Here is a 22,308-nt window from a genome sequence, read left to right on the forward strand (position 1 = left end):
GAACTTAAAAAACCCCACAACCAAAAATCAAACTACCAAACAGCTATTTTTCTTACCAGATATCCGTGAGTCTCTGAATACATCCCTGTGCTAAACTTTGTGAGAACATACTTACTAGAAATTTTTCTGGAGGGGAAAGGAGCATAAACTCCATGTAACCACGAGAAAAGCGAATGCCACAAGCAGTCTTCTAAAATGCCTATCCTTAGGATTTGACATGTGTTGTGCTTCCAATATGAAAACACAGTGACATCTTTCTGGTACTTTTGCATCCACTTGATGCCAAACAATACAAATTGTGGGACACGAAAACAAAACAGTTGGGGTGGTGGGGATTTAATTAATGTTGTTAATGTTGGTTCTGTATGGTTTAGTTATTTTATTTAGTTGAGTTCTTCTGTGCCTAACTTGCATGGATATGATTTATTCCCAATTTTTTGAATAATGTAAGAGGGTTCTTTGTTTCATTTGAAGGGGTAGAGGACCAATGAAGAACACATCTGATGTAATTAATGCAGCAAAAATGATTTCAGAGTCGGGATCAAGGATGGATGTCCTAGCACGGCTGATTGCCAATCAGGTACGTTACTTGATGCAGCAATGCATTAAACTGTGTCACAGATTAATCCATCCACAGAACCTCCAGCGCTTAAGAAAGTCACTTACAAAAGTGCTCGTGACATTTTTACTGTCTGATCTTCTTTTTCTTCTCAATTTCTGAATACATAGATTGTGTCTTAATTGTATGTGTGGATTCTCTTCATACATATCAATGTGTCTGTTTAAATACACTTACAAACACGCATAAACGTCTGTGTACATGTATCACAGATGTGTATGTACATGTATTTATCTACACATGTGTTTGTACATATGGGTGTATTTGTGAGCTCATTTAAGCTATGAATGCAGCATTTTAGACAAATGTATGAATATATGTATGTATAAACATATACATATATTCATACCTCATTAGAGCTATGAATGCAACATTTCAGATGTATCATCTATTTTTCCTTGGGTAAATTTCCTAGAAACAACTTGAATTGTTTCAGGTGAGTCACCTTAGATGTGGAGTGTTGCACTGGCATAGAATTCTTCTGAGCACGCTTAGACATGTGCTAGGTCTCAGCACCACACTTCGTAAGGTTACCAACTTTGCTTCTTTTTTCTTTGAGATTACTTGGTTTTCACCCTAATCTCCCCCCCTAGTTATAGAATCTGTGCTTCTGGTGTACCTAGTTTAATCTGTCTTCCATTTCTGCCGCCCAACACTGGCAGTTTCTTTGGAGTATTGATGTCAAATGGTTTTCTATGTAAATACCCTTCTGGATAATCAGAGTTTTGGCCTCTGCATACCTGCAGTCTTGAGGTGATTTTTTAACATTTAAAAGAAATATGTATCATCGTCAAATGCAGAGTGTTAGAACTATAAGGTCTACTTTATTACCACTGAATTTTTAATACATCAGACAGCTTAAAAATCCCCACCAAAATACCCAAACCGCATACATGTACGTAAATCAGTAAGCACGCTCATGTTCCTGGCTAGCACAACTCCGTAGTAGCTTAGGAAATTAATATACCAAGCAACTTGTCACATGCAGCCTGCTTTGCTAAGTAAGGTTGGTGGTTTTAGGGCCAGGCAATGCCAGAAGAAGAGTGTAGTGAAATTTAAGTGTGTATTAAATCTAAAGCATGTACATTCCTAGTCTTTGTAATGCCTTTTAGGTGCAGGGCAGTGTGGTATAGTCACTGTCTTCCATACCTTTACATATCGTTTCTCTTCCACTCACTTTTGAGTTTTGGATATAACACTTGCTTTTCTAATATCTATGAAGCAGCAACAATCTGTTAGTGTTTTCTACCATATGTGTCTGAATTCCAGATAACAAGACAAAGAATTTATACTTTCCATTTATACAGTTGTGATCTGATTTGTGAAAAAACAAGGTGAAATGTTGTTAAGTCCCCATTTGTGATCTTGACAGATATTCTTCCAGCACTTAACTCTTTTCAAGAACACTGGAGAATGGCTCCTTTCAAGCTTTTAACAGTTACAAATTAAAATTCTAACCCATCACTGATCAATTGCATACAACAATGTGGTATCAAAGCTGAAGAGCAACGGTCATAGTCTCTTGCTCTTCGAATAGGGAATCCAGTCTCAGTCACTTCTTCCCTGAATTTGTCCTTTTTCTCTATTACTACAATGACTGCAGACCAGAAACATGAGCAAATGGGTATGAGCAAAAAGTAGCCATGAATCATTAGTACTAATAATTTGTGTGACACATTTCCCAGCGGCTGCTGGGAAACAGCTGCTGCTGAAATGATGTGACATCATTCATGTTATTGTAACCCTTTTACTGAATTTACTCAAATTATTTCCATTTGACCTAGCTCAGAACCTTGCACATAGTTGATGCCTTTGAGCCACCTGACCCCTGGTATTTATTCCCTGTGGCATCTTGTATGCATCAGAAATACACTGTTAGAGGTGTTGCTTGTATTTTAGATGTTATTTCATGTTATAAGTATTAGAAGCAAATGAGCAACTACAATGCAAAAAAAAACCCACAAAACACCAAAAACTAAATCAGTGCAGCCCTTCCAGTACATCTGTGGTGAGCACAAGTACAAGCATTGCTAGCCGTGTGTCAGACATAGTATAAAAGAGAATCTTGCCTTTATTCCCCCTATTACAGAGATGCTTAATATGATCCTCTCATTACTCTGATGGCTAGAAATCCTTTAACTTCTCTTACCTGTTTTGCCTGTGCCAAGTCATCCTTTAACTTCTACAGCTCTTTCCTCATTGTGCTTTTTTAATCTTGGAAGGTATTTGTGAAGACCAGTAGTTCCTTTTCTCAGCTATTATTTTGTTAAATTTCCTATGTATGTATGTATGTCATGTCCTGCGTTCTTGGGGTCCTAAAATAAAAGAAACTACATTCTTCTGGGCTGCCTAATAGCTGTTCTCTGAATATGGTCCAAACTGAAGGAACTCTTCAAGAATTTGGTGCCCAGACTGGAACATGAATTCCAAGGAGGCTTTATGAGAGCCTTTCTTAGCAGCATTGATACTTTTTAGTGGAGTATTTCACCTGTTTCCTTTTAATAACATCTAAATTATGTGGAGTTTTTATTCTGGGAAAAAATGAATTTGTGTGCTTTGTTTCAAAAGTGAAAAGAGCTCTACATTGTACCAGTTTCAAGTTAACTTCCTGCACATACTTTTCACCAGTTCCTATCGAGCTTAGGCAACTCTCTCAGTCTGATACTGGCATTTAATTAGACCACATCATGTTACTGTTTGCAGTCATCCCATGACTCAACTATTACTCTGCCTTTGCAGTTAACAGGACAGGTTTTCATAACCCCTTCTTCCTGTGTTTGAAGGAAAGGGACACAGTGTCGTACAATTAGCAGAATGTTAAATTTCAGTCCATACTCATAGCACTTTTAAGATGACTCAGTGTTAACAACTGTGAAAATAATCACAGTACAGCATTAGCATAAAACTAGGCAAATTAATCACAAATAAATTGGTCATAAATTTAAAACCAGGTAATTTCCACTGTCAAATGGGATGTTCACAATGGAACTTTTTGCTGCAATCCTGGATAAAGGCAAGGCTATGCAGGTGTCCCAAACCCATTACCAAGTTGGAGCTTCCTGCAAGCTGGTCTGCTGCCATACATTAACTAGGCGTACGCTGTGGCCAAGGGATTTGTCCACTGCAGCACAGCCCAGGTCTGGCCCTAGTTCACAGGTCAGCTGCTGTGTGGGTTGCCAGCTCCTCAATGTACGGTGTCTCTTCGTCAGAATCAATACATCAAGGCAATAAAATGCTAAAGAAAGACTTTCACAATCTGGAGGTGTAGGGATCAATATGAAACATTTGTATTCCATCGAACCAGATAGCCTCCTGACTTAGCAGATTTCATGTACTTCAAAAATGTTTTCCTGAGAGTAAAATGCAAAAGGTATCTAAAATGATAAGCTGATAAATACAATGCAAGCAGATGTGCCAAAAAGATGTCTTGATTACAGGATCATCTTACCTAAAAGCTTGCAGTTAACAAATAATTGCAATAAATTACACATTTATAGTAGTGGGTCTGTATGTGATTATACCCAGTATTAATCACCATAAAGACAGCTTCAGATTCGAGAGAAATGCTACTGAGTTTGTTAGCAAAGGGATGAAATGAAAGTGAAGCACAAACAGCACTGCTGTCATCAGACTTTCCTGCAGAAATGTTTTGTCTTGGCACTGCTCTGCCAGTGGCTTTTTCATTTTGATTGTTGAATGTTGGTTTCAGTGTGATTTTAATCACTGCACAATTTATCAAATCATGTGGAGGTTTCTGTGGATATTATCTCTATGAGGTAAAACATCGCTGCATGTTTTGAATGCAAGTCAGTTCTGATCCTGTTGTTATGGAGAGCCCTTGTTAATATCCCACTGTCTTCAATATATATGGGAAAGAACCTCTCAGAATTTGCCAGGATCTCTAGCTAAGAATGTGACGCATTAAACTGGTAACCATCAATTGCCTTTGGGATGATTGAACTCAGAATTTATTAATCGTCCTTCTGTTGCAGCCTAGTGTTCGATTTCACTAGCGAGCAACTTGTACCAGATGCTTCTGAGCAATATATAGAGGATTCCTTACGGAATATCCTCTCTACACAGTACATTTCTTTCTAACAGCTGTTTAAGGTTGATTTGGATATGCTATAAGGTTTTTTTAGTACATTATTCTGCTTAAAATAGCATAGAATTCTTACCTTTACCCCTGTAAATGCTGCTTCTTTCTATTGTGTTGCTCCCTGCCTTGATCATATGGTCTTGTGAAGTTTTATGGGTAAAGTACATAAAAATGAGCACACTTGGTCAGACCCTGTAGGTTCACTTAGGCCAGTGTCCTGTTGCTGACAATAGTCAATAGTGAGTATCTTCAGAACTTGGTGAGATAATGGCATGCATTTCATGATTCTCCCACAATATAGTTTCCCAACCTCCAGCAGCCATTCAAGAATTTACTTAAGTGAACATATTTTTGATAGTTTTGAACATACTTTAAATAGTCCATGGTATTTTTTTTTCCATTAATTTCTCCAGCAACTTGTTTAACGTATGTAAGTTTTCAGTATAACCATCCTGCAACAGAGATTTCTGCAACTTGACAACAGTGTTAAAAGCCATCTCCTTTTGTTTTGAACTCAGGCTAGTTAGTTACTTTTAATGACCTCTGGTAGTGGAGGAAAGAATACCTGTCTTCACAAAAATCTTTGTTGCCCTTTTACTATTTTCCTATGTGCCTTGTAGTGGGCAAGGGAGAGGAAAGATGCATCATACCTACACTGGGTAGAAGAGTTGTGGGTGTATCACAGAGTTGTACAGTTGCATAATTACATTTCAGAAATCTTTTCCTAATAATGCCTAGTATTTGCCTTTTTTGAATCTACCAATCACTGATCAGTGTTTTCATATTTCGGTTTTGAGTGGCAGTTTCTTGGTCTTTGATGCACATCATCTTTAGCATTCCTAAAATGTTATACATTTCTTCTCTATGCAGTATACAAGTAAGACAGTAAATGAGACTGGCCTGCCAATATTATGATGTGAAAGAGTACTCTATAATAAGGTTAAATTATTCGTGTCTCTGACATTCTGTAATAGACATTGTCACTATTTGAAGTGGATGAGACACTATATCACCACCCTGTCTGCCCATCTTTTGGGTTTTTCAGGGGGTGGGGGGGAGAGATCATGCTATATTTAAATTTAAGAAAAGAAAGAAAAAAGAGGAGCGAGCATCTCTCATTCCAGGAAATACACGCTGTCTTTATATAATTAGTTCTGATGCTTAAAGGGATTACAGTTGCATTTGACTGACAGGACAGATTTTTTTTATTAGTTAAATAAACAATGACTCTTCCAGTTTTGTAAACAGTCTGAACTCGCTAGACTGAGATACCGATATTTCAATCTGGTTTGTGCAGTTCTTAAAGCAGTGTTGAGTAAGGAAGAAGCAAAGGCATATTTTAGTATAATTTTCTGTAATATGCTAACACTTTGAAAACATCATACATAAGAAAGAGACGATGTCAAGAAACTTTTCTATTTCCCTCCTAAATTATGCCAAAGTACAGAAAACATTTTAGTAATGGATCTAGTAGAACATGAGGTAGGGACTGACATTTAATTCATATTAAGTGAGTAATTTAAAATTGTTCATCCTACTCTTTGTTACTTGTTACCTTTTCATAAGTCTAAAACATGGACTGCTTTGCTTAACCAGACATACTGCATGAAGAGTAGAATTGCCACACTCCCATTTTAAACAAGTATCAAGTTTCTTCAGCAGTGCCAGTAGTTCAGGTACAGTATTTCATGAATTAAATAGAATTAGTGCTTTTTTTCTGACTTCTGGTAGGTTTTGGATTTAAACCCATTGACCACAATTCCATAAGACTCAAGGGTTTAAATAACTATACAAACCCATATATGACTGCTGCCACTGCAGTTGGTGGGAACATACCTTTCTTAACAAAAGATGAACATAATTTTCTTTCAAAAGGAAGTTACCACATCTCTAATGTAAATACGGACACAGGCTAAAAATACGTCTCTGGAAAACTTGTAGGGATTTGTTCATTATTTATCATGCTCTTTTTACAGCTGTGGTAGCACAACAGGTACTTACCATTCATCTTAAGATCCCTTTACTCTGCCAGAGCAAGCAGCTTTAGAACAAACGCATAGCAGGCCTTAGGTATTTAGCCTGGTACTCACAGAATAGTATTTCCCCTCCAAGTACTCTAGGTATTTTGGGAGTTCACAGAAGTGAGGGTGGAAAGATGCTATTTTTATTAAAAATCTTGTGCTACTAGAAGTACTGAAATTGGTGTTTTCTGTGAGACATTTTTATTGTCCTGTTCCACCTGATAACAGAAGATCTGTGGCTTGACATGAATGAATTTTGGATGGAACACAAAAAAATAAATCGTACTATAAAATTGAGCATAATTTCCTATAAATGTTAACATTGCTTTTGTAGATATCTTCTTAGAAAGAAAGCGTAACCTCTTAGGAATTGAAGGGAAAGTAACTATTCCATACATTAAATAATTTGTTTAGAAATATTCTTAAGGCAAGTCCAGCACTGTTTAAAGAAAAAAAGTTAATATGGGAAAGTGTAGGATTATTCTGAACTTCTCCCATTATTTTGTTAAAAAGATTGACAAGAGGAATGACTATGTTACCTGACACAGCTGCAGTGAAAAACAAGGTTAGGTTGGTATAGAATTTGAATACTCTTCAGTGAAATATTAACATAATGTTTGAGACGAAATTTTGAATCAGCATTTGCTGAAATGCTTTATTAATTGTTCTTTTCTTAATCTTCAGTGTCCAGACCAATCATGCAAACAGGATTTGTTGGCTTACCTAGAACAGGTCAAGCTGTACTCCCATCAGCTCAAAATCTGCAGCCAAGTTAAAGCAGAAATCCAGAATCTAGGTGGAGAGCTCATCATGTCTGCTGTAAGTAGAAAACTGGCATAAATTACTCTGTTAATCAAAATACATTTAAATTGCAGTTGTGCTTTCCTGTGCTTGCGAGATGTTGCAGTGTAGCCCTGAATCTCTTTGCTTTATTCCTCACTGATTTTCACACTGACTTAACACAGAGCAGCTGAGGCACTGAAACATAACATTGGTGGCTTAAAAGGAGTAGTAATCACTAGCAGGCTTTTTTTCTTTTTAATTCTTTTAAATTTAAATATTACTCTTCACTGTTACTCTGGAGTAATTTGGTTATAAGAACTGTAACCCATTTTAAGATTGTGGGTCATTATTTACATATATGGAGCATGCATGTGTGTGTGTCTGTACCCAAAAAATAAATCCCCAGAGATGCACTTCCAGTTCAGAAGGAAGTGATAAAAGACACTCTACATCTCTACAGAAAAAAAAATTAAAATTAAGAGCAAGTAGTCTGAGTAGATTTCTTGATGTGGCATTTATTTCAGAGTCATTAGCTCCATTACAGTAAGTAACATTAGCAGCAGAAAAGATGATATTGTTTATGACTTTGTGGAACTTTTCTGTACTTGTCTTTAGCACAAATCGGATCCCAGGCATTCATACGTCATTTATTAGTGTTATTACTTGTAGCGTATGGGATTATGATTTCAAGATGTAAAACCTTCTAAATGGTACATAAACTAGGTAACAAAATCTTCCCACCCCACATTCTTACTATTTAAATACTTCGCTTTTTATGATGACTTCACATTCACATAGTCTGGAATATATGTATCACTAAAACTATTAGTACATCTTATATGGTTTATTAACTAATCAAAAATAAAGCCTATACTGCTGATGTAAGATCTGAAACATTAATTTTTGTAGGCTATTTTTGTTGATACATTCAAATGAAAATTCAGAGGTCATATTAACCCTGGAACTTACAGATAAGTAATTTTGAATTGAATGTATACTTTCTGAAGCAAGTACTTGTTTTCACTTGGGTTGTAAATTTATCAAGTATAGCTTCATTATCTGTTTCTTCCTCTTTTTTACCAACAGCTGAATGAGCTGAGTGGGTTAATAAAGCCAAATATCAATATTTCATGCTCTCTTGTGCATACATCCTCTGCTGTCAGTGCTCTGAACTTGCCCATGTTGTCTTTAAACCTACTACTTCCAATGGTCCTACACAACAGAAATCCATGATTGCCTTCTGTGCTTAGAGGCTTTGTTTCAGTACTTCGTTCTCCCCCTCACCTGCATATAAACTGTTCACTAATGCTTTTACCTCAACTTCTGTGTATCTATCTATCTGACATGTTTCCCTGATCACGATAGACAGACAGACAGACAGACAGATACATACATAGATGGAGTGAACCTCCCCTGAAGTCCACAACAGCTGTGCAGCAGGAAACGGTGGTGCAGATACTGACTGCTCAGTCCGTGCTGACAGGCTGTTGGTCACTCACTTGAGAGCCAACAAGAATTGGTCTGTCTCTGTCTTTTTCTCTCTGGGATCTCTTATTTGTGACTTTTCTTCCTCTATGCAGTCTCTGGGTTTGTGACCTGGTAGAGATTTACATTTTTGGCATTTTTGTGTCTCCATGAAATTTGGAAATGTGAGATTAGCTAACTCGTAAGTTAGGAAGCTACTGGAGGACTGAAAAATAAATGGACAACACAGATAAACTTTATTCACTTAGAAAACTAGTTAAAAGATACAGATTTTTGCACATCACAATGTGTATCTGATTTGAGCTGTCCACTACTTTGGCAAATTTGGATTCACATGGATCCTTGAGCTACAGAAATCTGCATACCGCCTGCTACACGCCAGCTGTCATTTTCCTGGTCCTGTCTCCGTCATTGAGCGCAGCTGCCTGGTGGACTGACTTACTGCAAGAAATTTTGAAAGCCCTCTTTGGTTCTTCCTCTTTTTTTCTTCCACTGTAATGATAGTCGCATTATTTCCTTCACCATTTTATTGTGTCAACAGTGGGAAGTATGTAATCCTGGTGCCAATATTGTAATTCTAAAAATAAAACCCCAAATTTAACTTCATTCATAATCCCAGAGGGATGACTATAGAGCTTAATGCTGTTTCAGGGAAGGAGGATTAGGTTAACCTAACCTAACCTATATGTAAATGAACTATTTGTACTTTACTTGCTTCCATTTTAGGAGGATATGGGAATTAAAAATATGTTGTATGTATACAGTGATAAGCAGAGAGGGAGAGAAATTCACTACTAATACAAAATGGCTGATTGAATTATTTTTTTAAAAACCTGGAGCAAATTCTGGCTTTGAAAGTCTCTGTGAGGGCTTTAGAATTTGATCAGGTAGGTTAGTTGGCCTTGGAAAAAGTGACAAAACAGTTCTGCCTAAGAAAGCACAGAGGCTCTCCTTCCCTACTCCAAGATCTGGGAGCATAGTAAGGAAAAAAACTCTATAGATAATATATGGACAGAACATCTGTGTCCTTATTATCTGTCAGGTATCTGCTTAAGCAGCTGAGTTTTACTCTTTGAGCCAGAAAGGGTTTTTATAGTTTATGCAACACTAGTAAATCTTCCGATTTTGTTCACACAAAATGAGTAGCAAAGCTCTATTTTTTAAGGAGTCAGAACTGCAGCTGGAATAGGATTATATTCTCCCCAGTCCTTATCTTCTCTCATTCCTCTATTTAAGCTAACAAAGAATGAGAATCAGAAAAAGAGAGATCAAGCATGAATAAGGAAAAAAGAGGGCAGGCCCTTGCAGATAGTAAAGCTGTCATTATGTATTAAATATTAAGTAAAAAACTCAAGATACCTGAAACTCTATCAATCAATCCCCTGGATAGTGAAGATCTATCTGGTAAAGAAAAAGTGTATTAGAAAGGCCATTAGGAAATAATCATTTTGCTTTCACTGTTTCCCCGTGATTTCTCTCTTTTGTGCCCATGTACATGTATGCTTCAGATTGAACTACCTGATTCTTGGTCATCTCTCAGATGTCTGTCATTGGCTCCTCAAAGTTCACTTTTGTTATCAGTTGTCTCCTTCACAAACTGTGATAGGTGTATGCAAACGGAAGAGCTAAGGAGGAAAGCTCTGTTCAGATAGTTAATATCAGCTTCCAAGCTGGCAAGTCAGCTTCAGTGCACAAAGTGAAAGTGATTGAGCAAAAGCTGGCAATAGACCACAAATCCACACATAAAAGCATTGTTATACGGATGTAAGAAAGATGGCACTTACATCCATCCTCCACTTCCCTTTCTCCAACTGCGCACAAGGATCTCAGATTTAAATCGGTCTTGAGGAATTTTGAATTGTTTGGGGTTGTTTTTTCTTACAAGAAGAGTTCATGAAAAAAATGGTCTGTTGAAGCCTAAGGACCAAGTCAGAGGAATTAATAGGGAGATGAAGAGCAGAGGATATAGTCTATAGTTCTGTCACATATTTGTTGATCTTTAAAAGAAAGAACTGTCATCTTGAAATAGAGCTAAATCGTAACACCTGTTTTACCAGTGTCATCTTAGGGATGAAGCTATGGAGGAGAAAGTAAAGTAGGCATAAAATGGCATTACAGATTAACCTGATATACTACTATGTACCATTGGTCAGCAGTGCCATGGTGTAATGCCCCCCAAATATCTCTCAATAGGAAAATGTATTCTAATTGATAGAAGCACTGTACCTAAGGAGGTGCTGGTGACTGCTAGCTTAGTTCAGTTTGGGACTTATTGCCATGACAACAACGAGCATTATGCATATGAAAAAGTACATTGTAATCTATAAACACAGCTCATAGTCATTTGTTCTCTAGATCACATTACGTTTAGTTGTTTTTTTACTGTCCCCACCATGTCTTCCCTGTAACACTCCTCTGACAACCTCCCTTAGAATGTTTCTTACTTAAATTAATACCCCTGCTGTATCAGTAGTGTAGGTTAAATAGGCCAGTGTGCCTGGGAAGCTGGAATGCTGTGGGAGTATCCAGCTGATAGTCCTCTTAACTGTTCTCCTCAATTAATGGCTTTTAGACTTTATGCCATAGAATCTTGTAGTCTCTCAGTATAGTTATGAGGACACTTGCCTGTCTCACTGCCATTCCCTGAGCTCCTTCCAGTACCTTCATTCTAGCCAGTGGCACAGTAATGCTCAGAGCCCCAGTGATGGTGGTTATTAAAGGTTTTTTGCCTTAAAAAGGAAATGGAAATGTGGAAGAAAGAGTTCTCAGAGTTACAGTATCACAGAATTTGATAAATGGCATAGAAAAGATCTCTCAGGTTAGCCAGCCCTACCTGTGCACTGAAGGCTGTTTCGCTCTATTTTTCCTGCAAATCATAGAATCACAGAATATCAGGTTGGAAGGGACCTCAGGGACCATCTGGTCCAATCTTCCTAGGCAAGTGTGACCTAGACTAGATGTCCCAGCATGTTGTCCAGCTGAGTTTTAAAAGTGTCCAATGGTTGGGAATCCACCACATCCCTGTGGAAATTCCGATGGTTGACTGTTTTGATTGTGAAAAATCTTCCTCTTGTGTCCAGTCAGAATCTCCCCAGGAGTAACTTGTACCCATTACCTCTCATTTTTCCCATGTGACTCCTTGTAAAAAGAGTCTCCATCTTCTCTGTAGCCACCCTTTAAATACTGGAACATGGTGATAAGTTCTCCCTTAAGCCTTCTTTTCTCAAGGCTGAACAAACACATTTCTCTCAGCCTTTTCTCATAGGTCAGGCTTCCCAGTCCTTTGATGATCTTCATGGCCCTTCTCAGGACCCTCTCCAGCCTGTCCACATCTTTTTTTGTAGAGCAGGGACCAAACCTGAACACAGTATTCCAGGTATGGCCGTACAAACACTAAGTATAGTAGGATAATGACATCTTTATCTTTGCTGGTGATGCCCTTGTTGATGTAACCCAGCATCCTCTTGGCTTGCTTTGCCACAGTAAAAAAATAGGGTAAATCAAATGTGTCATTTGATTCATCTTTGATTCTTCCTGTTAGTATCTCAAGAACCCAACTTGCTTAAACAGTGACTTAAGTCCACTTTTGTGCCAAATGTAGGTGCTTTAGTACTTCTAACTTCATGCTTGAAGGCTGTATTTAAATGTCTCTTTCATTTAGTGAGTTACCACTGAGTTCCCATGCCAGTTAAATCAAAAGTTGCCTGCACACTACAAACGTGTTTCAGCTTTGAAGGCTATACCACAGATAAAAAGATAAAAACAGATGGAGTCAAACCTGTAAGCTAGCAGACAGAAAAATACAAGGTAGGGTATCTGTAGCTGCCACCAAGCCTTTGGCTGGCACAGTGCCAATCCTTGGATAACCATATCCTAGAAAAATCCCATCTCAGCCAGCATGTGAGCAGCTGGCAAGCTGCTCAACACCTTCGTTACAGTTAGGGGTTTTCAGTCACTGTTAGAGTGGAGCCATGCAGCAAGAGCTGGCATTTTGCTGAACTCTTGAAGAGCTGCTTTTTTGGCAGGGGAGGAGATGGAAAGTAGTGCCTTTCAGGGTTTCTCTTAGAGTTTGCTTTTTCCTACTAAAAGAGAAGTCAAGGTGGGCAGAATGGCTTCTAGCTTCAGCTCCTGCAGGACTGAAGAATAGGAACAGAGCTGGGCAGCAAGCTGGCAGTCTTACTGATTGGCTTCTGTAACAGCTCTCTTGCTTTATGAGAGGTAGTTTGTTCCACCAACTTCAGTACCACTGTCCTGCTTTTTACCGCTGTGCAACCTTCAGTGAAAAAATTTCTATTTTGCCTTGCTTTAACGTCATAGTTGCTCTTCTGAAAAAGCTGATGCCTGTGTGCCAGAGGCCCAGCTATTGCTCCTTGTTCAGCCAATTTGCTTCTCCTTGTTGGTATTTCTCCATGTCATTGGAAACCTGCTGTTCAGTTTGTTTGAACTAATGGTGGAAGGCTATTTGTAGGGCCTTACACTATGCACAGAATTATTTCTTACATTGGTATTTGATTCTGAAAATACTAAAATGCTAATTTTCTTAAAGTTGACGTTAACCCCCAAGACCTGGTATAGTATTTTAAAATTTCCTTTTGCTGCGAGTTGACAGGAATTAGTTGACACTGTCTGTTTGGTTGGTTTTTTTGTTGTTTTTTTTTTAATGTAATACTACTACATCTTTCACTGGTTTTACCTAGTCTATGCCGGTATGTGTGTATATGGAACTCCTGGCCTTTGGAATCAAAGCAAGGGATACATTTTTTCCTGTTAAGCACTCACAAAAAGCTCAGTTGCTTTCTACTGAGAACAACTAAATTAAAGCAGCAAGAAGTGTTAGTGGTAATGTATACTACAAGAAAGTTAACTTTTCCTAATAGTAATTACTTTGCTAATTAGCAAAATCGGGTTGCATTTTATAGTTCTTGGTCTCAGTGCGTGTAAGATTATTGCAATAAGCACTCCATTTCTTCACAAACTAAAGCAACTGATGGAAACAGCAAGGAAAGGATTTCGATTAAACCTTTTCTCAAGGACCTGTTTTTCAAAAAATTGTTTCCTTTTTTTAAAACCTTCCTGCCAGTGAAAACAGAACTTGGGAGGGACTGGGCAAACTGCCTGCCTAGGCATATGTTCCATTACGGTGTTTCAGAGAAACAGTTTTACAGGAGTTAGTGTAAGTAAGTTGTTTATCACTTAACTTGGACACAGAGCCTGGTCTAATTATAGGACTCTGCTTCAGTTCTGTGAATGCTGCATAGCCTGAAGCAGATTCTGGTAATGGTTAGTTACTTAGTTCATTAGATTCAATTTCCTTGCCTGAAAAATAGGTAAACCAAAGAGAACAAACCCCAGATACCCTTGAGGTGTATAACATAATTACTAGATAAACAGACAGACATAGATGACCAACAGCATAACCAAATTTTTAGGAAAACTCAGTTCATAGAAAATTAACACCCCCAGATTACCCACCCAAATGGTGAGGCAGATTTCCTGAGGCCAGTTGCATAAACTGGATATATGAAATAAATAATCTTTGATATCCCAAAGGGAGAGCATGGCAAAGCAGAGGTGAGCAAAACGCTGAGGGAACAGTTTCCAGTAAGGGGAGAAAAGAATTGCAACAGCAAGTCTCCTTTTGGCTTATTGCATATATAACCTGTATGGGACTGAATCCATGATAGGTTTTATTTATTACCTGGTCATTACATGAAGAAACATGGTAGTGCTTCCAACTCTGGAACTTTTTCCTGTGCTTTCTTGAACACCCATCTTCTACAGTAAGATCTCAGTTTTCATTACAATGAAATTACCATAATTCTGGGTGGAGAAACAACTGTGGAAATAGGAATATCCTCAGCTCAGTAAACAAGGCAAGTAACTAATGTTAGAATTTTGGCCCAGGCCAAGGAAAACTCCCCATGTTTTCAACTGTCAGGATTTCACTCTTAATAACGTACCTGTTTTGCATTGTTCTGCTACTTTTTAAGAGATTAAGTAACTTTATTTTGTACAGCAACTTTAGCGAAAGAACCAAAGAATATTTTACAACAGCAAATTGTTACACATAGTAAAAAAGTGGAAAGAAAATGAAAAAAGGACAGTGTATTAAGTTCTCCTTACTTTCAATGCAGCACTGCTATTCTTCATAGTAATGTAGAAAAAATTCATTTTATTTTCAAGAGTAGTTGTCAAAGAAATAAAGATTCAGTCTTAATCTCACAGTATAGTGTAACAAGAAAATTTGCTTCTAGGAATGTATTTAAACCTAGAGGTTAAATTAGGATTAATTTTTAATAACTGGCCTTTTTTCCAATAGAATGGAAACAAGTTCAGACCGCAAACACTAATTGAAGTATTGTGTGTGTGATAGTCAGTTCTTAATTTTCACCTGTATGAAGAACTGAAGTCTGGCTGAACTGTCCTCAAATAGTAAAATCTCAGTTCCCTGCAAAAAAAATGAAGGCTCACAGCAGATCAATCAAGAGTATCCCAACTGGGGTTTGAGCAGACTGATGCCTTATGTATCAAAAAATGATTTGTGAGTATTGTTTTGCATAGTCTCTCGCAGCTTTATTGCAGGAGGCAATTGTCTGCCACTTGTTTATGTGAAAGAGACAGCATCTACAAATCTGTGCAAAGTATGTGAGCGGGAGACTGACTTATTTACAGGCTTTGACAATAAGGAAATTCTCTATTTGATTGCTACAGAAACAACTCCTGCTGACACCTGACACAGCAAGCATTTCTTGGAACACTGAACAGAAAATACTTTGACAGCAGAAGAGTTTCTTTAAATTCTAAATCATGATACTCTGAACCATTCTGAATATTAAACAAGAATTACTGACCATATTGTTAAACTTATTATAGTAATGGATTGCTACTGCTGCCAAGACATGAAATTATTCTACAAAAATATGAAAAATACAGTAAATGTAAACAAATTGGAAATAAAGTTTCAGAATTTGTATTTTTCTGAACGCCCTTCAGTTTTGTTCTTCAGTGGAATTAGTTTACTTGCACACAGGACTCACTACAGAAGAGGAGTGCAAGTGCTGGAGAGGAGGGAGTCGATTTCAGCATGAGCACTGCCAGTCTGATTTTGGGGGGGGGGGGGGAAGGGGGGGGGGGAGGGTTTTTGTTTTTTGGGTTTTTTTTAAAAAAAAAACACAAAACACTGTCTTTAGATCTTCCATGTTTCACCACAGTGGTTATAGAATTGTTGTGTTTCTTTTGCAGTGGAAACGAAGTACTAACACAGTACAGATGACAAATAAGGAAAGATAGGCAAAAGATGCTTTTCCTAAATCCTTTAATGAATTACCATCTTGACTGACACAGTCAGACCTGTGAAATGTGGAGGCTGGAATGCTGTGTCTCCATGTAAAGTGCCAAAAGAGCAAAAGTGGGAGTCACACAAAAATAAAACAGCTTTTAGTTTGGGGTTGGTTGGTTTGTTTGCTTTGCTGGTAAGTCTTTATGCACCACTTGCTACACACGGAAGAGTTTGCAGCTACATGAAATGAACTTAAATGCTCAATGAATATTTTATCAATCTTTCATTTATGCCAAGTTACATTTCATCAGTTTTCCTAGATATGTTATGAGACCTTGAAAGCCTGCTGAATGTCTGAGATAAAAGCAACCAAGTGGAGACAGTCCTTGAGTACATTAGATTTATAGAACAATAGATTTACAGCAAACTCTATAATGTTAGTGGCATTGAAGTACAAAACCAGCTGCTCTCTAGAGACAAAAAAGATGATATATATTGCCTGACTTTTACCATCTGTGGTGCGTGTCTAATAACATCTTCTGAAAGTTCTGAAATTTTGAATGCAGTTTTAAAAATAGCTTTCCTCTCCCTCCCTCCAATATCCACATTTTCTGTGTAGAAGTCAGACTAGTGTGAGCACCAGAAAACTGAGCCGGAACCTGGAAACTAAGGCACTGCAAGTAACATGGATAGCATAAAGGGCAGCATTAAGTAAGTCTCCCTATATTTCACTGGCTGTGCAGAGATGCTAACAGCAAAGTAAAATCAATGGCAATTGCTGCCTGTCCTGACAGACACCGGCTACCTCCCATCCACCCCTGCTGCTATGGTAACCGCAGCCAAACCCCTAATTTAAACAGCCTTGTAATGCCAACCTCAGCAAAACCGGAAGCCCATTAAGTTTATTTATCATTCATTTATTATAGATCTATATGATTATAGTTAAATAAATAAAAATACAGTATCACAGTGGTGTGGTGGACTGCTCCACAGCCACGGCTATCTTGTGAAAGGAGCTACAGATGCCAGAATGAGGTGATAACTGTTGTTTCCACAGGAGAGGAAAGGCAAGTTGTAATGGTCTCCTGAAAGGATGCTACTTCATCAGCTGTATTTCACAGCATAAACTAGAGTCACAATAAAAACTGGATGAAGTTTTGGGACAACCTTTACCCTGCTTCAAGGCTGCTACCAATTTCATGTAGAAGCTGCAAACGTATTTTCTCCTAGTGTTACTCTTAACTCCAGTCAACTTTAAAACAGTGGAAGGATTACAGAAACTGAAGTCACTTCACGAAAAAGCCTGCCCCTTAAGCTCATACACCTTCTGCCATAGAACCAAGACTTTTCTTTTGCCCCCTCTGGTGTACAGCAGCTTCATAGTGGTATTACTACACAGCCAATGCTAGAAAACTGTGTATGAATGATGCCACCAGTATTGACCATTGAGGGGGAAAAAAGATTATTCAAAGCTCTTTAAGAAGCTATCAATCAGGATCATGGTGGCATCAGCTGTTCTAGAAAACAACAGCTAATTGAAATTTTGGGACTGTATACACATGCATGTGCATGTGTGTCTGTGTGTATAATCCTCTGGTTAGCATGAAGGAAGAATGTTGACATGAAACTTGGTCTGTCTCTCCTTCCGACTCCTTCTAACCAACCAAATAAATACTACTACCACAGCGAACATTGAGCAGCTTAAAAACTGGACAGGACATCAGTTCATGTGCCAGTGTGCTAATGCTACACCACTGGGCAGCCTCCCTAGAAAAAAGGGATATGCTGGAGACTGAAGACGTATCAGGAGGGTAATGACAAGGCCTCTGAGCAGAACACCTTACTGACAGCCTGGAGGTTTTTAACATGTTTAGTTTAAAAGCAGCATTTGAAATAAGCTTTAGGTTGGAGATCAACATGTGCTTTGAACTTCATATCAAATCATATGACAATAAATATGTTGTACTGCTTAACTTAGCAGAGTGGCTGGAAAGCCTGCTCCCCAAGGTAAAGGTTATACATCACAGGCCCCAGATATAACCTACCAGCTTATGTTAAAATACTACCATGCAAAAATTACATGACTATTATACACTGCAAATCCCTTCTGAAAAACTCACATGCTGCATAAAGGAATGAACTTTAGAGGCCATCTGGTAAATTTTACACCTTTTCTTGGTTTGTCATCACACATATATGTGCATTATTTTAGCTTTTTGGAGGGTACTGGGGTTTTTCCGCACTTCCAGAGAGCAGCAGTAAGCATGATAATAACTGGAGGGTTTTTCTGCCAGTTCAGAGGCGTTTCCAGAATGCGACTAAATCCCATCCCTTGCATTTTTGTTATTGCCTTTGTCCTGGGTTCAGCTACAGCAGTCATTATTTCTCCATCTTAGTAGCTGGTGCAGTGCTGTGTTTTTGACTTTCAGTCTGGGAGCAACGCTGCTAACACCCATGTTTTTAGTTGTTGCTCAGTAATGTTTACTCTGACCAAGGACTTTCTCAGTCTCATGCTCTGCCAGGGAGGAGGGGAAGCCGGGAGGAAGCAGAGACAGGACACCTGACCCAAACTGGCCAAAGGGCTGTTCCATACCACAGCACGTCATGCCCAGTATAGAAACTGGGGGGAGTTACCCGGAAGGCCCAGATTGCTGCTGGGGTCGGGCTGGGTATTGGTCGGCCGGTGGTGAGCGGTTGTGTCCTCTCCCCTTGTTACTCCTCTTACCATTATTATTGGTAGCAGTAGTGGTTTGTATTATACCTTAGTTACTGGAGAGCTGTTATCTCAACCCGTGGGAGTTACATTCCTCCGATTCTCCTGCCCATCCCTCCGGGAGCGGGGGGAGGAAGGAAGAGGAAGGGGGGAATGAGCAAGCAGCTGCGTGGTTCCAAGTTGCTGGCTGGGCTTGAACCACGACAGTCTTATTTGAATTTTTATGTATGTGTACGAAGTCTTACACAGTCAGCATGACAGACAGTAACACACTCTTCTCACCTGATCAATTCATGTGATCTGGCAAAGGGGAGAAGACCTTGAACCTTTCCTAAAAACTCAGTTTGCAAACCTGCATATTGCAAAAGACAGGCTGAAAACAAAGTGCAAGATCATCCTCCCTCTAAAATGGATGGCCTTTTTAGAGAACTGGCTTCATTGCTTTTACAGGCAAATGTTTCAACAAAGAGGATGTTTAGAAGTTGAAATGTAGGTTCTCCTATATTTCCTAGAGTAATACACACAGTAATCATACATAGAGTAATCCTACTACTTTTACATCCAAACCATAGTGATCTCTTACTCTCCTGCCCCCCTGCCCACCCAGTTTCTCACTTTTTATGTGTTTGTTGTCCCTGTTACTTCTGAAGGGCTGAGCCTAAGCCTTATCAGTCCGTGTTTTGGGAACAGGAGAAATGAGAAAAAGGCTTTCTCTCATTTCCAAGTGCTGGAACAATACTGATGGCCAGTTACATGCAACAGTTCTTTAGCCAGTGCTGGCCTTTTGTCATATACTTGTGCTTGTCCTTGGTTTGTGATAAGCCAGAGTTCCCAAGATTGTAGCATCTGCACTGTGCAACTAGCTTCTATCTGTGATGCCAGTCACATGTGAGGAGGTGACTAGGACAGTGAAATGTCCCCAGCACTCTGCTCTCAGCCCATAGATGCTGCAGCCTGCAGGCCTCAAATCTGTGAAAGGAGCAGTGCCATTGGTGAGTTTACTTGTATTACGCTACAGTGCAGTATGGCAAAGCCAAATTTCTTGTTAAAGCTGTCATTTTTGTTGCACTTAGCAGGTTTTCAGATCTAATTAAATGCACTGTTTCCATGAGTTATTGATGGGAAAATGCCTTTGCTTTAGCACTTGAATGCATATGTATTACACTGTTGAAGATGGTAGGAGGTGATAGGGATTAGTTTGTTACACATTCTGCCTCTTAGGTTGGCACTCCTTAAACAGTTTGAGAGGCCACACAGTTACTGTGATTTCTGTGTGCTGTCTGGCTCTTAATTACCCTTAAAATTCTTGGCAGCTAAGACTAGGTTCAACAGCTCTGACAAAACCAGCCACTTCACAGTATCCCAGCATTGCTCAGGAGCATGTGTGGGAGCCTGGAATGTGACAGGAGCAGCTGGAGACTGTGCCTAGTGCTGATACAAAAGAAGTAATGGGTCACATTTTCATAGCAATTTGAGCTGATTTCATTACCCATCACTAGCAATAGCAATGAGACCCTCCAGACAAGCACCATGAAGTCACATTTAAAAAAACCCCAACAAACATTATCTACATAAGCATTTGTATTCCACCAGCACAAATTTCTGTGTATTGCTTTAAGTCTGAGCTGTGGAACATGAATATAAACACACTAAGGGAAAACAAAAAGTTAGGGTTTGGTATGGTAGTCTTACTTTTTAACTGTTGTTTATTCCTGAGCATCTTGAATTTAAAAGCAGACCAGCTTCCTAGGCTAATGTTTCTGTTTCTTCTTACAGTTGGATAGCGTCACTTCACTAATTCAGGCAGCCAAAAATTTAATGAATGCTGTGGTACAGACAGTGAAGATGTCCTATATTGCATCCACAAAGATTATAAAGATTCAGAGTCCTACTGGCCCACGACATCCTGTTGTTATGTGGAGAATGAAAGCTCCAGAGAAGAAGCCCCTAATTAAAAGAGAGAAGCCAGAAGAAATCTATGCAGCTGTCAGAAAAGGTTCTGCAAAGAAGAGAATCCATCCTGTTCAAGTCATGAGTGAATTTAGAGGCAGAGAGGTAGTCTGATATTCTGCCACTTCTTGGTTTCCATCCTGAATTTCTCATCTTGGAATTTTCATCTTTTCCCCCACTTATTTAATAATTGCACTATGTTAATGTTTTACTTTTCTCTAAATATGTAAGGTAACACTTAAATTATTTGCAAATGCTTCTGGATTAATTAGAAACACGTATTAAAAAAATACCCATTCTCTTGCAGTGACAAACTTATCATGGCTTTATACTGGCATGTTTTCAGAAGAGCACTTTGAGAGATACATTATGGGATGGTGCTGTCATTGGAAAGGAGGATGTGATCTGTCAACCTGGCTGAAGTTGTACTGCATTCACTAGGCTTCAGCGTTCCTTTACCAGGGATGAATGTGTTTTATGACATACAGCTTTTCATACATTGTGCTCTTGGGCCAGATCCTTTATCAGCATTATTACACCATGATCAAATTAGCTGGACTGCTTGATGCTAGCTGAGTCTAGGCCCTCAACTTGCATCTAGATTGAAAGATCTAAAGATCTCCCCTCATCCAAGGCCCAGTCTCGGAAATTTAAGTTTGAAGATGTTTTATGAAACAGAAAAAATGTTCTAACGACATGGATGTAACAATGTAATAATAAAAAAAAAAAACAAACCTGACTGCAACATAGCAGTAATAATAGCTGTTTAAAAGGCCTTTTGAAACATTAAAATTAATCTGCGTTCCGCTTCCTGCTCTATTCTGTGAGCACTAATAAATCTGCCAACTGTTACATTTGGAAGTTCAGATTAATCAGATGTTAACAATAAAAAACTTTCCTAATCACTGCACGAAACAAAAAATATGAAATAAATCATTATTCTGAGATAAGCATGTGAAATACGCATACACCTATCGTGAATCCTAGGAATTACGAGATTTTTGCAAGGTAGCTGTAGTGATTTAAAATATTTTTCTTATGAGAGTAGAGTCCTAAATGCACAACTGTGCCAGTAAGCAGTCTGCTAAATGGCTGTGCTGTATCTCAGCGTATATAATGAAGGTAAGTGCTGTTAGTCTGTGATCAACACCAGGCTTCTGTAAGATAATTAAAGAAAATTCTTCTGAAGCTGTTAGAATCAAATCCACTTTGACTGTTGTGGTTTTTTGGGTTTTTTTGAAGAATCTAACCTGTCTTCCCTGCCATGTCGCTAAGTTTTCCCAGATTACACTTCTTACTCAAGACGTCTTACTTGGCAGTTAAGTAGATCCTTTTTGTATTATTTGCTAAGGTGAAAGC

At 38.6% G+C, this 22,308-nt stretch overlaps 1 protein-coding gene across 1 annotated transcript; it reads left to right on the forward strand.

Moving 5' to 3' along the window:
- Positions 1–477: 477 nt before the first annotated feature.
- Positions 478–21,244, forward strand: LOC104413391 (catenin alpha-3-like). Its single transcript, XM_010024368.1, has 3 exons — positions 478–580; positions 7,424–7,558; positions 20,776–21,244. The coding sequence occupies exons 1-3, from the start codon at positions 488–490 to the stop codon at positions 21,061–21,063; spliced, it is 516 nt and encodes a 171-aa protein (XP_010022670.1). The 5' UTR covers positions 478–487; the 3' UTR covers positions 21,064–21,244.
- Positions 21,245–22,308: the final 1,064 nt, after the last annotated feature.

This window comes from Nestor notabilis, unplaced genomic scaffold (assembly GCF_000696875.1).
Source record: "Nestor notabilis isolate BGI_N333 unplaced genomic scaffold, ASM69687v1 scaffold4651, whole genome shotgun sequence".
Lineage (NCBI taxonomy): Eukaryota > Metazoa > Chordata > Aves > Psittaciformes > Psittacidae > Nestor > Nestor notabilis.

Excerpts from the sequence above, each read along its gene's own strand:
- LOC104413391 (XM_010024368.1), top strand. The coding sequence starts at position 488 with ATGAAGAACACATCTGATGTAATTAATGCAGCAAAAATGATTTCAGAG. Across the intron at positions 581-7,423 it reads CACGGCTGATTGCCAATCAG|TGTCCAGACCAATCATGCAA; the intron begins GTACGTTACTTG and ends CTTAATCTTCAG. Across the intron at positions 7,559-20,775 it reads GAGAGCTCATCATGTCTGCT|TTGGATAGCGTCACTTCACT; the intron begins GTAAGTAGAAAA and ends TTCTTCTTACAG.